The 14332-nt window shown below is 39.1% G+C and overlaps 1 protein-coding gene across 2 annotated transcripts in view; it reads right to left on the minus strand.

Moving 5' to 3' along the window:
- LOC124280558 (dynamin-1-like protein) overlaps window positions 1-14332 on the minus strand; it is a 114817-nt gene that overhangs the window by 66368 nt on the left and 34117 nt on the right. For both annotated transcript variants that reach the window (XM_046716505.1, XM_046716504.1), the window contains exons 6-9: window positions 10938-11042; window positions 10404-10517; window positions 10087-10178; window positions 6343-6463 (exon numbers count right to left, since the gene is read on the minus strand). In XM_046716505.1, coding sequence (XP_046572461.1) covers window positions 6343-6463; window positions 10087-10178; window positions 10404-10517; window positions 10938-11042 — 432 coding nt within the window. The remainder of the gene's footprint in view (window positions 1-6342; window positions 6464-10086; window positions 10179-10403; window positions 10518-10937; window positions 11043-14332) is intronic.

Raw genomic sequence — 14332 nt, forward strand, 5'->3', positions numbered from 1 at the left:
AGCGACGCGTCGACATAGAGATGGGTTTTGAATTCCGTCTCTGTTAAATAAATGCCTTCGGAGACATTCGACCTCCTGGTCCACCATAGTAGATGAGGTCTGATGTGTTTCGGTAGACTGAATGGCTGTAGGTCGTCGAGATGAGCGTTGATGAAGACCTGTAACGGACGTAACTGTAGTCTGCCTCTGACTGTCATGTCTTGGGCTGACGTGAGGAGACCCAACAGACTCTGCCATTGTCGTAGTGGTAGCGGAGAGAGTAAGGCTTGTGGGATGGTCTGTTGTATCTTGAGCCATCGGTCCTCTGGTACGACGATACTGTTCAGTGTCGTGATAAATCGAATGCCTAGAAATTGCAGATCTTGTGTAGGTTCTAGGTCAGACTTGAGTAGATTTACTAACAATCCTAGCTGTGTTAGTAGCTTGATGATGAAGTTTAACTGTAGTTTGAGACGCTGTGGATTTGGATCTACTTGTATCCCGTCGTCGAGGTAGAATGCACTGCGTAGCCCTAGACGAAGTAGGTAGGTGACGATAGGTTTCGTTACTCTTGTGAATAACCAGGGGGCCGATGATATTCCAAATGGGAGTACTCTCTATTGATAATGCAGCCCGTCTAGTGTCAACCGTAGGTATTTCCTGGATTCGGGATGTATCGGGATGTGTAGATAAGCATCCTCCAGATCTATACTGGCCATGAGGTCCATGGGACGAATTAGGTGCCGTAGTTGAGGTAGATGTATCATGCGAAACGTTGGCGGTTTGCGTAGATAATCTCTGTTGAAAGTGCTCATGTTGTAAATGAGTCTGAACTTTTCCTTGGAGTTTTTCTTGGGCACTAGGAAAACTGGGGAGTAGAAGCCTGGTTCGATGTTTACTTGATCTAGTACTTCTATGGCCTTCTTGGTTAGGAGAGATGTAACAGCCTCTCTTAACTTTGGTAGTTGTTGCGCCTGGAAGTCGAACTTGTGAGGGTTGACTGTAAGCGGAGGCATGGCCTGTAGTTGGATTCGATATCCGTGTTGAAGAATGTTGGAGACATATGGGTCTTGTAGAATTCCCTAGTTCTCCCAGTGCAGTTGAAGGCGTCCACCCACTTGTGATGGTTGTACTGGAACGGCTGGGGGTGCAAGACTCCAGTCGTTCCGAACCTGTCTTTCATCGTTTATAGTTGCGGGAACCTCTGGGTGCCCTGCCTCTTCCAGATCCTCCTCTGTAGTTGCCATATGGGCGACGAAAAGAATCTTTTCCTCTGGAGCTGGCCATCTTCCTATCCCTTGCTTTCTGTAAGCCAGTGAATTTTGATCTTCCTGAATATCTCTGTGAAGTCTGCCTGATGACGCTGGCTAGCGTGTCCATCGACTTTATCATAAGGACTTCTCTAGAATCCTTGGTGACTTCCTTAGAGACTTTATCTATTCCTCCGTCGAAGATGGATGGCGTAGACCACGGGGCTGTGTAGAGTGGAGCTGTAAACTGCTCACCCCAACTACAGGAAGCGAGGAGACCTTGACGACGAGCCAGAGTTAGCGCTGCAGAGACTGATGTGAGATGATCCGTTAGAAACTGCTGGTCCTTCTTCTGCATAAGCAGGGCCGAGTAGATCATTCTGTCATCCTCAGATGTCGAATCTCGAAATTTGGTGATAAGAGTCCCATTGATCGTTCTAGTTGACTGGCGAGGGGTTCCGGTGTATCGACCATGGCTAAACCCTGTTTGCGTGACCTATCTGCTGCACGTCTTAAGACGCAAAGATAATATTTGTTAAACGCAGAATTAGACAAATTAATACAGTAACTGCAACGTGAAGAAAACGCACATGGTGCAGTACAGCTAGGGCATATTAAATGCGGATCAGCAGCAGAAAAACGTAATCTACAAATAGTACAGATTTTCATCAACGTAAACTTGCTGAACAATCACGGCGTCCCGTGAATAAACAGCAGAAATACAATTAATTATCAATACATAATTGTTGAAGGATACTAGCTACACCTCTATAGAAGACTATAAGAGGTAACTAACTAAGAATAATCAAAGGATATAGTGTGTAGGGAGACACAGGCGCTCTCACATCCTGCTCACTGGGCGAAGAAGGAGAGAGTGAAGCATGAGGCCAGAGGGTGGCGCCTCCTTTCCCGCGCAATTGGAAGAGGGAGGCAACTCTTGGTGAGTACTAATTAGTGATTTTACATTGAAGGGAGCTTCAATTAGGGAGATACAAGTGTTCCACTATGTTCGCAAGAAGAAGAAGACAAGCAAAAGAGCATGAGTCAGGATAAGGAAAAATAAACACATATAATATCTTTGAGAAGACCCCTTGTGCCTGTAGGCAGCCCGTGCATTTCATGCTAGGTGTGTCGATGTTCTGTCATCATACCTGGCTGGGCGACCTAACTGTCATCTATAGTCTGATCTATTGTTTTAAACAGCTATTCGTATTTTTTCTAACTTTTGCCCGATTTTACTAGTAAACATGCTTTTTATCTATTTCTGACAGTACTTTAGATGGTCATGATCATAGACAAAAGACTAGAGGTGACAAAATCAGAGGAGGTTGAGGAACGTATACAGGCAGTGCTGAAGTAGGAGAAATCAACGTACTGCACATCAAAACAGTGAGTGAGTTTAGTTTTACGAGGCACTCAGCAATATACCAGTTATATGGCGGCAGTCTGCAATTAATTGAGTCTGGACCAGACAATCTAGGGATCAACAAGGATCGACCTACGCAACTGGGATACAATGACATGTGTCAACCCAGTCAGCAAGCCTGACCACCCAATCCCGTTAGTTGCCTCTTCGACAAGCATGGGTTACTGAAATCCAATTCTAACCTGTATCTTCACAGGTTGCACATGGAAACAACTGGATGTGGAGGGATCCTGTAGGGATCCCCAAATACCATGGTGGGATGGATGATCCAAAAGAAGGTTGACAAACAATGGCGAGGACTGATCTTCTCAAAACTATCAGTCTACCAAAACAACTAGAGGGATCATCAAACAAAAAGTGACTGATGATTCTGTATGGAATGCAGTGCCCAAGAGGAGACAAATACTGTAAACTGGAAATATTCTGCGCCTAGAAAAGATTGCGTCAGCGTATCCCAAGCCTGTTTTGCGACGTATTATTTTTGTGAGAGTAGCAGGCTTTGCAAAAACAACATTGTTAACTAAAACTACATTGCTTAAATATTGTGAAGAAGAACAAAGACTCAGTCATTCGTGGATGGAGGGCATCCGATATTCTCGATGCAATAATCAGGAAGTAGGCTAAGCCACCAGTAAGCTGCTTTTGTTCGAGTATTTGTTATAGGACATGATAATAATATGTATGGTCCCGATATCAGTGGCTTTCCGCATGGTAACTTGATACAACATCGGGAAATACCTCCGTTTTGGAAGCTTCGTACGAATAACATGAGAGGCAATTCGTTTGATGGCGGGTATTGTTCCAGCTCGAAAGCTCTGAGCATCAACAAGATCACTGTACCCTTGTCAAAAGTATTTTCGCAGTTGTAAGAAGTGATTTTATTGGATAAAGATTGGTTTCTAATGACGCTTTTCTGCCACAGTCTGCTATGAGAATCGTGCTTGGTCAAAATCATGCAAGTGACCTAAGGCAGCTAATCATATTACAGCAATGGATACTGTCCTCATTTTAGATTCAGACGAAAGTTTTGGGTAAGATCATGCTATTCGGAACGTGTGACGCAGAAAATCACCACCTATACGTATATTATGAAACTTAGTGGACTTATCATGGTAGGTTATGACCTGTGACAAAAATGCTTCATGCATATATTTTAGCATTAAACATCGTGTCCGAGCGCTAAGCCGAGATGTCACTTGAATTACTTTACACGATCGCACAAAAAAAAGATGGAAATAGTAAGTTGTAATGTACGTTTGACAACTTTAAGGAGCACTGTTATTGATTTTATTCTTCAGTTTATTCAATTTGTAACTATCATCTCGAAAGATAGTTACTTTGCTCTTTGACAACTTTGATGTGGACCCGTTGGGGAGGCATGTGTCCGAGAATTGGTGTTTTTAATAAAAATAGTTTATAATTCTAATTCTGTCAATAATACATGGTCATTTGAAATGTAATAAGAGTTTGGAGACATTGTTATAAGTGACTGATTTAAAAAATGAATCATACATTAGTTAGGTTCCTAAAATTACGTATCATTTTGATGCGACTGCCTGGCCGGTTTACTGGCCTACAGTGTCTGGGGACTCGTGACGTCTTGGCCGGTTTTCCGGCCTACAGTGTTGAATGGGTTAATATTACTACGTCGAGAATTTCTTGCGTGGGGAAGAGAAACGCAAAATTCACAAAATATAAACTGACGCAGAATATTTCCGGTTTACAGTAGATCGACAGTCCGGTGGGGCTGTGGACCATGGCAAGGAATTGGCCAACGATGAGAGGTTGCCGATTGTCTTACAACTACCAGTCTCTAACGGACCGACAGGATGAGTGTTAGACAAGGTTTATCCAACTGCAGATTCTGATACCATCAATGGAAGATGAGTTGTGAGACGAAAAACTCTCTTACATCTAGCACAAACTATCCTCTTGTTTGAACCTGTGCACATATTTATCTTACAAAGGTTTATTAAACCTCCAAGTTATCTTTTTTTAATTCTTACTACTATTTCATAATCATTCTACTTTTGATGAAACAAAATCCCAATATTTGATGGGTCAAAAAGACATATACAACCAATGATCTCTATAAAAGACAGGACGTCTGCACACAAGTGGGACAGAGGAGTGAGTGAGTGAGTGAGTTTAGTTTTACGCCGCTTTTAGCAATATCCCAGCAATATCCCGAGGACGACACCAGAAATGGCCTTTACACATTGTACCCATGTGGGGAATCCAACCCGGGTCCAACTAGGCTACCCCACCGCCCCAGGACAGGGGAGTGAAAGACAACATGATCACATGATTAGCCTGGGCAGACTGCATGCTCTGCAAGAGCTTACGGTGATGATCTATATCAGCAACTGGTGGAGCGGCGAGCTGTTTAGAAAGGCTGAACCTTTTAAGACACATAGATAATTTTTAGCATATTTGGCATCGCTCTCAATCCACTTTTGGCTTAACCAAGACTTAAGTTTTGTGGTGCCTGCAGCCTTACATGATACAATCTTTCTTAAATCTGCCTATAAAAAATATTAACGTTTTGAGATTTTAACCATAATCAATTCAAATGTAAAACATAAACGATGATAGTCTATTGTCTTTAAAAGTAAAACTCTTATTCACACACATGAAAGATTTTCACCCTATAGACAATTTTCAATTTAAAACCTTGTGTATTTATCCCAAGTATCCATGATAACATAATTTACATGAACAATTTAGGAAAGTAACTTTTCAGTCACAATTTTTGCATCTCAAGATATCAGCTTTTGTCCTCTCATTGCATTAAAATAGTCTTCCCCTGAATTGGCAGGAAAAAATAATTTTGGAGCAACATTAGTCTGTAGCTCACCTGAAGTTTAATGCAGCAGTAGTTTGTACCGGTATTTGTCCAAGCTTGAATGTGGGAAAATATCTTATGTAATAGAACTGCTTATCTTTTCTGTTTCAGTCTTTTGTAAATAATTCTTTTCATGGCCAAGATCATACTTTATAAAATTCACACCCCGAAGACTTAAAAACATAAACAAATTGGTTCTCAGACAATGGCTTTTGCAAACAGTGTGGGCGAGGATTTTTTTACTGTTTAGATTTCAAACTTAATAAGATCCTCCCTGCTGAAACATATTCCTTGATAAGTAAAATACTGATTAACTGATATGTTCTGTTATCCAGAGTATAACAAATATGTAATTTGTATGATAAAATTGATATTTTATACTTATCCTGACTCATGCTATACTCTCTCCTTCATCGAAGGAAAAGGGAGATAAGCATATAGCATGAGTCAGGATAAGGAAAAATATAATATTTTCATGCTTCATAACTAGTCAGTAAACTTTGGCTCCTTTACAAGCATATGCACATGTATTTTCACATTTTTGTATGGACACATGCCAATCATGTAACATATATTTGGGATTACACTTTCTCAGTAAAGTACAGATACTAGTGCTTTTGTTGGGTTGAGTCCCATCCTGGATTCAAACCTGCACCCACAGAGTCAGTCACCAAATCACCAGCCCACAAAGTCAGTTGCCTAACCAACTCAGTTCTAGAATCTGTACTTTACTGAGAAAGTGTAATCTCAATTATTATAACATGTGTTGTTACATTAACCACTTTCTAAATGGCATTGTGTATGCACATGCCAATCAGTTTAACAAATAATAGTTTACTCACCGTTGCATTTCTTATGGCTGTGAGTATATCTCTAGTAGACAAACCACCCAGTGGGTCAACCGATTCCAATGTTCTGCCAAATGTCTCATGAAATATGTAACAAATTCTGGCTCCTCCACAACTGAAAAGAGATTATCATTGAATGTCATATCATAATGTTCAATCAGAAACCAGAAACTTCTTAATGAAAAGTAATATGGGGATATATCTACTGAGCTTTACACAGTATCTAACAAGCTACTTAATTTTGTTGTTTTTCGTCTGCTTCTACGGATACTTTACTCTATACCTGGTTTACATAACTGCCAGCTGTACTATTCTATTGATTGTTTTATTCCTACCAGTATCTGAATGGGGTACTGGTACTCTTACATCCTTGTCTTGAGACCTGTAACGTCGCTGTCACCATAAAATGAAAATGTTCATTTCTTCTCAAACATGCTTACCCGGTATAACACACTGACAGACATAACAAACTATTTTCCCTGGCCAATATCTTTTAGCCAAAATGCTTATAACAACCTATGGTTATAAGAAACTACAATTACAATTAGTATTCTTTGAATTTTCAGAAATCACAACATTTTTTCAATAATTCCTTCTCATACAAAGTTTTCATCACATCATTGCCAGAACACACCTTAAGGATCTGTGGCTTCAAGCATGTAGTAATACCCTGGATTGTTAAATGAGTGTGAGTGAGTTAAGTTTTACGCCGCTTTTAGCAATATTCCAGCAATATCACGGCGGGGGACACCAGAGATGGGCTTAACACATTGTACCCCCTGGATTGTTAAAAGTTACAAATGATTTACTGATTTCCATCCATTTGGGTCTTATGCCCTTGTAAATACAGTAATCTGGCATTACCTTTATAATTAATTGTTCCAAAACCTAGACATAACATCAAGTTCAGGTGCATAAAAAATAAAAACATTTCAAAAAGTCCAATTCCAGAATAATGCCAAGTACATATGCAGATTTCATCCCTACCACTGTATTTTGCATACAATTGCCAATGTTGTGATTTGAGGTTGCTTCTGGTTACCAACATTGACTTCTGAGCATTATCACTAGCCTTGGTTCGACAATGCTTTGATAGTGTGTGCTTTAAAGGTTCAAAATGCTGGAGTTGTTCCTTAGGCATGTCTGGTTCATCCACACAACTCTGGTAAGGTTCTGATAGTAATGGAACTCCAATTCTTGGCTTGTACGTGGCTTGAGAAGTTGACAGTATGAAAATGAAAACGTTCAGAGACCCTTGTCGTTGTAGCTACTGCCTGATGGAAAGCTATCCATTAACGATGAGGCATATGCCAGTGGTTCAGAGAGTGAGAATACAAAACAAAAGAGAGATTCAACTAAAGGTTGTGTGAGGGCTTAAGCATCATCCATCAGAGATCTCATGATCTAGCTGAAGAAAGGGTGATTTCCAACTGACAACATGTCATGCTGCAGAACTGATGCTAGGGTACAACAGTGTTCTTTGAAAGTGTAATGGCATCCTGACTTTTATGAAGAAAGAATACCCTTACCATGGGTACTGTATATTACCGTAGATAAGCCGACCCCCTAACTTGACCATTAAAATCAGTGTCAAAATGGTATGTTTCGTACATAAGCTGACCCCCCGCGATGGGATCCTAATCGCTGCAAACTCAGACCATTGACAACTGGCAGTTACCGATAATTATAACTTCTGTCCGCATTAATCAAAGAATTCACAATCATATTGTGTCTACTCACGCATTGAAATGAAGTGTAGTTGACAGAAAATGAATAATATATTTTGTTTCGCTAAATATCATACTTACTGTAGCTTGACGATCACATGTCAACAAACTGACTTGCTTATTTTGCCCCATTCCCTGTGCGTACAGCTTTCGATTACCATATTCGTGAGGGTACGTTTTTCGCTCCAACCGCAATAGCAAATTCACATCATATTATCAACAATCACGAACTGATTACCGCCTCGTTATCTACGGACCGCTAGTTTAAAGTAACATCGGTGAAAACATGTGTTAATATAAATGGCATGTTTATTTCACTTCATTCCAACCTCCGCTTACCATGTTCATGAGGGTCCGTATAACCTTAGTGTTGATTACATATTTTACATTTAGACCAAAACCAGTAATTAAATTTACACAATGCTAGGATATATTTCTTTGGGTTAAATAATAGATTTATGTATTATATTTTACTGATCACTGCGTCAGAATTCATCCCGTTATATTATTGTGTATGTTTTAACTAAATCACAGGGACACGTGTGCACAGCTGATTGCTATTTCCGGCTCTATATACGAGACAAATACATATGGTAATCTTAATCCCTGCAAATAATACATTGCCCAGTAAAAACAAATTAGAACTGAAAAGGTAAATAATTTTGTCTAGTGATGTTTAATTGCAAATTTGACATCTTTACTGATAAAGTCGTCTCCTCTTGTTTGTTTGTTCACGCGATGCGATACGATGTCGTTTTTCTTAACCCCTGGAAAAAAGTTTGACGAAAGTGTAACCAATAGATAAGCTGGCCCCCTTCTACAGACTGCTTTTTTTGGTGCTCAACATTTGGCTTATCTACGGTAATATACAGTATATGGGTCATTTTCAAATTTGGTAGGATTTTCTGTCCGTTCCAAATATAAAAAACCTCTGTTAATTTAAAAGGGTGTTTTTGTGCTAGAAAACATATTTAAATGTTTACTAGTCAGTAAATGTGGTATATCATTAGTCTTGTCATTTTGAAATTTATATTTAACCACATTTTAGGGTCAAAATTGGCAGATTTGCTCTGTCCGGAGGCGACGGTCCTAATATCAATGTTCACAAATAATGTAAATATAAATGCAAATAAACAAACTAATTCATATTATGCCAGTTAGGATTGAACAGGCATATTCAAACTGCATTAAAAAAAATTTTAACCTCGAAAAGTTTTTTTCTACAAATTGTAACATGTGAAGAGTCTATTCCTTCTGCTTTTGTCTATCATAGTCTTTGGTGAAAATTGTGCTGAACCTCTAATTGTATATGATAGTTAACTACTAAAGATACTGCACTATACTATAATGAGGATTGTTACACTATTGTTGTTAGTTGTTTAATGCTTTATCAGATTTGTTGTGCTTTTGTATTTCTGTGTTGTTTTGTTTGGGCCATAAGTATATAAATAAAACATTCATCTTTTTGCATACATGTTATAGCACCCCACCCCCAACCATTTACGTCAACCAACCCATCAGATATACAGTATTCTCTGAATTAGTTTTGGGTGATATATTAATCTGCTACCATCATGTTTATGTCACCAATGGAACTATCAATCAAGCTTTTAGATTATGACAGCTGTGTACTGTCAATGCTATTGGAAGACATTGATTTCTATGAATGAAATGTTTGTATTCCTGCATCGCCTCAAAGTCTTGGAGCCATCTGTGTTTTAAATGTCATGATATTGTACAACATTTTCTATCTATAATAAAACATATCCCCATCATGATTTCTGCTTTAAACAAAACATGAATCAAAGGTATTCACAAAGTGTACCAACTAAAACCAAAGATTTTAATGCTCTGCTGTCGCTTTGTAATATTTTCAATGCCATGCTGAAATATCTTCATCACACACAAAAGAACAGGATACTTACACCACAGTTGTTTAAAAGCCATATTTCCATAGACATGCCATAATATTTTCACAGTCAATTTACACACACTCATGTGAGATACTCACAGCTCTGCAGTTTCTATGTTTTTGGCAGTTCCTTCTATTGTGTTACAGTATGCTGATGCAAACTTAGTGATGATCTGTAGCAGCAAGTGACCCTACAACAAAGATCAACACTATCAAAGTTCTCACATATTTATGTTGTTTGTAAAGTCATAAAATATTGAGGACTATTTCAATCCATTGTATGCAAAATGTCCATGATGAGCCTGAAGTTACAGAATCAGGAACATTGTTTCCTAAGTCATCATAGTTCATCAAGCCTACAGTAGTTTAAAAGACTGATGGGCCTCAAATGAAACCAAATGAAAAAGAGATTATACCTTGTCCTCCACAGGTTCACCAAATGATGCCAGCAAAGACTGGAACTGGGCAATCAACACATTGACTCTTGTCTTCAACTCTGGAAGGCAGTCTCGTATGTGGTGCATCAAAAGCTGAAAATACACAGCAACAATGTAGGATATAATAAGGTAACATTCAACACTACAACATTAAATGACACAACATCCTTGAAGTACCATAAAGGAGGAAGTTCTGAAGGAGTAGGGAAGTTGATTATAATGCAACTGAAAACAGAATTTCACCTGAATCTCGATATAATGCATATGGAAGGATTATGCACACTGTCGTAGAGTAGAATTTTGGCAAAACCCATAAGCATAGTGCTGACAAAATCTGGGATCAAATAACATGGCATATGTTGCCAGTCTCTGTAAATTGAAGCTTTGACCAGTGTGCCATTCAAACCCAAAACAACTAAAAGGAAACTGTTCACATCACTGATACATTGACCTGAGCAAAGAATTACACAGACAGTAGCCATAAACCAGGATGTGCAAGATGGAAATACTCACTCTGTTCAGTGTCTTAGCAAGGTAGGACGTTCCATTTCTGTTGGCAATAGATGGATATTTCTTTTGTAGGTAGATAGCTTCATCCTTTAGTGCTTCTTGCAAGTCCTGAAGGGAAAGTTGTATTCATGACTACGTGTATAAATCAATTCTAAAACAGTGGAATTGCATAAATATCCTAGTTAATCTGAAACCCTGTTTCTTACAGAGCATAAAAGTTAAGTACTGATGTAAAACGTTGATCCCATTTAGTCCCAAATTTCAGTTCTTGACAATAATCTGTGAACAAAACCTGTACATTAAGTTTGAACACACTTTGCATTTCTCCTCCTTTTCATGGGAACTCTGTCTGACCTGTTTTCAGCTTCAAAAAAACATTTCACTTGAACACATCCCAGTTGTTGCCATGGTGACCATTGTTCTACTTGTAACACAGCAAGTTACAGAATCATGTGCAGCCTTTGTCTGTCATATCTTTCAAATACATCCAGTGCCGTGGGGATGGATGGGTGGGAGTTAATCATGTGAGAGGATAATTTATCATGATAAGCATTCTAAATACACAATTTAAGGAAAAATGTTCTCAGTGCATTTTGCCTTAAGTAGGAAGATGGTGTGCAGAACCCAAGCTTGGATGACAAAGCTCGTGTTAAACCATGATCAAATCTTGATCTTCATGTCATCTGGGGAACTTGTGAAGGGGTATTATTACTGAATGCTGACAGTGGAACCCATTTGTGCTATGTATCATGACGTCTGTAAATACAGGTCATCACTCTACAAAAGATAACTGCATAACCTTGAACAGGCTGAAACTTGTTCAACTACTACTAAAAGACAGACAGACAGAATTTATTCAATTTTTAAGGCCTCAGGCCCATACAACATACATAGGAATTTGGGTGTAGATGTCGGTAGACATCAGGTTTATGGACTTGTTGAGTGTCGGTGGATAGCTGTTATGAGGGAAGCAGAGTTGTCGTTCTTGGCTGTACTTGTCACAAACCATCATTACATGATGTTCATCCTCAATGAGAGATATATTATTAGTATAACAATAGGTGCGCAGTCTTTCTTTATGTGGGATATTGGAGTGTCGCCCAGTTTCTATGGCTAGTCTGAAGTTGTTGCATCTAAATCTTGCAATGGCTATTTTATAGTATAATGGTATTTCAGGTGAAAGATTTTTTCAACATTTAGTAGTGACTTGTATTGAGAGTAATAATTGCATTTGGAAGATTCTGAAAGAAATAAGTGCCAGTTCTGAGTCAGACAGTCTTGTAATCTTTGTTTAAAATTATATATATAAATGTTTTTGTATCCCCAATGTCCCGGCTTATCCACACAAAGCCAAATCCATATTGAAAGAGTAGAGTGCGGATGTGACTAACCCATGTCATCTTCCCCCAATCATCAAAGGACTTGAGCATGAGATATGCATGCTGTGGTTGTCTGTTACTCCCCATATGAGTAAGCCTGCACCAGTAGCTGACTACTCTACACATGTAGTAATACTGCAGTGGGGTTCTGCCACACTCACCCAGAACCATGTTGTTATTAAAAAAAAAGGGTAATGCCAGCAATGCTTGGAAAATGCTTTTTGGCAATTATTTGATAATGGTTGATATTTCAGATTCAAAACTTATATATAATCATTCATAATATGGCATATGAGCAATCACGATGTACCATTCCCTATAGTCCGTTTGGCTCAAAAGCGGACCGATGAATTGCAATCTAACTGGAAAACTAATAAACAGAACATACTCAATGAAACGCTGATCATAATCAAAACATCGAGAAGCACGTTCACAGACAAAGTTATTTATTCATTAACCTGTGCTGTGCCGTCTCCATCCGTTCTCGAACACCTGGCTGTCCCTTTCTCTGCAATTCTCCCTCGTAACAAATAGTGAACTGTGTCAATATTTTAATGATTGTTTGTTAAACAACTTTTTTATTTGTATGACAAGAATTCTGTAAAAACCTCACAGAGTGGGTATGATGTTTTGATTATGATCAGCGTTTCATTGAGTATTTTATGTTTATTAGTTTTCGAGTTAGATTGCAATTCATCAGTCCGCTTTTGAGCCAAACGGACTATAATCATAATGATTACTCGTAAAATATCAAAAAACGTAGAAAAAATTCCATGGTAGGAACACTTCTGAGATACAAACTATACTGTGACCCACCTGGTGGGCAGACAGGGTGACAGCGTTCATGTAATGCACAGGCAGTGCATGTCAGGGACTGTCTCAAAATATCAAGTGTCAGTATCACTGCTGGTCGAGGACTCTAGCGGACTGACTGACTGAGTTTAGTTTTACGCCGCTTTTAGCAATATTCCAGCAATATCAAGGCGGGGGACACCAGAAATGACTCTAGCGGAATTACAACAGGTGCAACTCGGCTGACGTTAACGCCGTCCCACAGACGGTATTCGTCCTCGATTTTGAGAACATGATCTTCAGCATTTTGCCACACTTCTGGGGTAATTCTCGCAAAAGAAGCATACACAAGCTCTTTAATATCTGAAAGCTTAAATGTGGTATTATGGCGAGCAATAAAATTCTCACAGTTACCCCAGATCAGTTTGATGGGATTGAGCTCACAGTGCCGTACTGGTGTACGCAGAACTATGTGGCCTTGTTTTGCAGCTAGTTCGTCAGTGATGTACTGGATTGGCTTTTTGTGCTGCCGGACTTTTTCCATGAGCTAGGGCTTTGTTTCTGATTGCCTGTAAAGCACGCTACAGGAAGTGAGAAAATCCTGCAACAGAGCCTTGAGATTGCTCATGGTGGGTGTGATGGTACCAGGGACACGCAGGTTATGGTAACTGGCGTTATCCAAAATATGTAATTTTCTGAATAAAATTGATATTTTATACTTATCCTGACTCATGCTCTTTTGCTTGTCTTCTTCTTCTTGCGAACACAGTGGAACACTTGTATCTCCCAATTGAAGCTCCCTTCAATGTAAAATCACTAATTAGTACTCACCAAGAGTTATCTCCATCCCACTCCTTTGCGCGCAGGAACGAGGGCGCCACTTCCCGCCACATGCCTCACTCTCTCCTTATATAGCGAGCCCAACATTTGAATTTTCAGGGAAATCCAAAGTGTTATGTGGGGAGGATGGGAGGGCTTACCTCATGAGTCAGGATAAGTACAAAATATCAATTTTATTCAGAAAATTACATATTTTTCCTTATCCTGACTCATGCTCTTTTGCTTGTAGAATCCTACGGATACGGAGGTGGGAATACAAAATACTTTGGATTTAGATAATTAGTGATTTGGTAACTGTAATAACTGTAATAACCCCTATGGGAACTTCATAAAGGCACTGAATTGATAAATTCCTGCTGTTAAACTTATCAGCTGCCATATATGGGT

The sequence above is a fragment of the Haliotis rubra genome, unplaced genomic scaffold, assembly GCF_003918875.1.
Source record: "Haliotis rubra isolate DU_JTF1 unplaced genomic scaffold, ASM391887v1 Scf27, whole genome shotgun sequence".
Lineage (NCBI taxonomy): Eukaryota > Metazoa > Mollusca > Gastropoda > Lepetellida > Haliotidae > Haliotis > Haliotis rubra.